Source organism: Chionomys nivalis, chromosome 18 (assembly GCF_950005125.1).
Source record: "Chionomys nivalis chromosome 18, mChiNiv1.1, whole genome shotgun sequence".
Classification (NCBI taxonomy): domain Eukaryota; kingdom Metazoa; phylum Chordata; class Mammalia; order Rodentia; family Cricetidae; genus Chionomys; species Chionomys nivalis.
This window is the reverse complement of record NC_080103.1, coordinates 7,116,872-7,119,500: the sequence shown is the minus strand read 5'-3', so window position 1 is coordinate 7,119,500 and position 2,629 is coordinate 7,116,872. Positions and strand designations below refer to the sequence as shown.

The following is a 2,629-nucleotide window of genomic DNA, read 5'->3' as shown; positions in this document are numbered from 1 at the left end:
CTATGAGGACCAGAAGACATTTTAAATGTCACTAGATATTCATTCAGCACTATGGATACCAGGTGACAATGAGTATCTCACTTGCATGGTTCTGAATTCAAGACACCACACTGTGACAGTGTGAGTGTGATATAAATGATAGGACTATGAATGGTTGTTTCAGGGCTTACAGGTAAAAACTCAGGTGGCCAGAATGATTCAGGTGCACATAGTGTGTGATGTCTGACATGTGTGTCATTCTCTTGCAGCTCCTGAACACCCACAGGCCGAGATGTCCTGCCAGCAGAGCCAACAGCAGTGCCAGCCCCCTCCCAAGTGTGCCCCCAAGTGCCCTCCCAAGTGCCAGACACCAAAGTGTCCCCCAAAGTGTCCTCCTAAGTGTCCCCCTAAGTGCCCTCCTGTCTCTTCCTGCTGCAGTCTGGGTTCTGGGGGCTGCTGTGGTTCCAGTTCCGGGGGCTGCTGTGGTTCAAGCTCCGGGGGCTGCTGTGGTTCAAGCTCCGGGGGCTGCTGCAGCTCTGGCGGTGGTGGCTGCTGCCTGAGCCACCACAGGCCCCGCAGATCTCTCCGTCGCCACCGTCAGAGCTCTGGATGCTGTAGCAGTGGTGGTAGCAGTGGCTGCTGTGGCAGCAGCAGTGGCAGCAGTGGCTGCTGTGGCAGCAGTGGCTGCTGTGGTGGCAGCAGTGGCGGCAGCAGTTGTGGCAGTAGCCAGCAGTCCGGTGGTTGTTGCTAAGCTGGTGAGGAAAACTTCACCAAGTGTTGCAGGAGGAAGCCATGCTCAGCAGACTGGTCCAGGCCTGCTCCCCTCTCCCCTCCTTCTTCCCTCCTTGCCCTGCCCTCTGAGATGCTGACATCTCTTGTGAAAGGGTCTGCATTTTACTCACCAGGTAACAGTGCCCCGTTGCCTCTTTGTTACAAATAAAAAAGCCTTGGCAACCAGTCCCGACAAGACTCTTGTTCATTTCTCAGCATCATCCTCATCCCATTCCTTCCTCATCTTTTTTTGCAGAGTGGCACTCGGAGCTCTTTTAAGACATATATGTGAGCTAGGCATTGGTGTTGTACTCCTTTAATTCCAGCAGAGGCAGAGGCAGGTGGATCTCTACGAGTTCAAGGTCAGCCTCATCTACAAAAGCTAATTCCAGGATAGGCACCAAAGCTACACAGAAACCCTGTCTCAATATTAAGTTCCTTTTGCTACAACTATTTCAGTCTTAAGTGAGTTTCAGCATTATAATACTGTAGCCATTTTCAGGGACCTTACGGACTTAAGCCATCCTTAGGGCTTGTAACATGGCATCACTATTGCCCGCCTTTTCTAAATTTCTGCAGCTAAATGCCCTTCAGCCAAAGAACGGATAAGGAAAATGTGGTACATTTAAACAATCGAGTACTACACAGCAGAAAGATAATGATGTCTTGAATTTTGCAAACAAATGGATGGAGCTAGAAAACATCATTTTGAGTGAGGTAACCCAGATACAGAAAGACAATTATCACATGTACTCACTCATAAGTGGTTTTTAAGCATAAAGCAAAGAAAACCAGCCCACAAATAGCAATCCCAGAGAACCTAGACAACAATGAGGACCCTAAGAGAGACATACATGGATCTAATCTACATGGGAAGTAGAAAAAGACAAGATCGGCTGAGTAAATTGGGAGCATGAAGACCTTGGGGGAGGGTGGAAAAGAGGGAAGAGGTGGGAAAGGGAACAAAGGAAACTGTAGAGCTCAATAAAAACTAAATAAAGAAACCCTGTCTCAAAAACCAAACCAAAACAAAACAAAAAGACTCGTATGTTTCCTAGGACTCAGTACCAGCTGTTTTACTCTATCTATAAGAACTAAGATCCTCTTTTAACAGTAACCTGATGTGAGGATTTAGACATGTCAGCCACTCCTCACAATTATAAAAACCGAGGAAAACCCATGTCAATGGACTTGAAGGTCAATGTTCACTATTAGGCACTCACTGGAAGGACAAAATCAATAATCAGATTAATTGAGGACAATTGTTGGGGGAAGACTGCTTATTGGTTCCTGGCTGCTGATCCCCGAAATAATCACACAGAAACTGTATTAATTAAATCACTGCTTGACCTATTAGCTCTAGCTTCTTATTGGCTAACTCTTACATATTAATTTAACCCATTTCTATTAATCTGTGTTTTGCCACAAGGCTGTGGCTAACCAGGAAAGTTCCAGCTCCTGAGTCTAGCAGGGCTACATGGATTTTCTCTGACTCCACCCTTCTTTCTCCCAGCATTCAGTTAAGTTTTCCCAGCCTACCTAAGTTCTGCCCTATCAACAGGCCAAGGCAGCTTTCTTAATTGATTAACCAGTCATATTCACAGCACACAGAGGAGAATCCCACATCAGACAAGGAGAACATCAGCCAGTGACTTCTTTTCACATCTGTGTTTTTCTTGCTGTTTTGTAAGTAAAGTTTGACCTAGACCTAAGTCATGGAAACAATGTAAGTTTCCATGCTTTTGAGTTGCTGAGTTGTTACAATATGGGAATTTCTGCACAGCTGATCACTGCAATGGTCTCCCTCCTTTCCTTCAGCTGGTGGCTGCTGAAATCTTGACATTGAGGAGATCAGCACTCAAGAGTGAATTGTTTGGCA

The 2,629-nt window shown here is 46.1% G+C and overlaps 1 protein-coding gene across 1 annotated transcript; it reads left to right on the top strand.

The window, feature by feature from the left end:
• Positions 1-271: 271 nt before the first annotated feature.
• Positions 272-730, top strand: LOC130889899 (late cornified envelope protein 1C-like). The gene has a single exon (XM_057793833.1). The coding sequence runs from the start codon at positions 272-274 to the stop codon at positions 728-730; it is 459 nt and encodes a 152-aa protein (XP_057649816.1).
• The last annotated feature ends 1,899 nt before the right edge of the window (positions 731-2,629 follow it).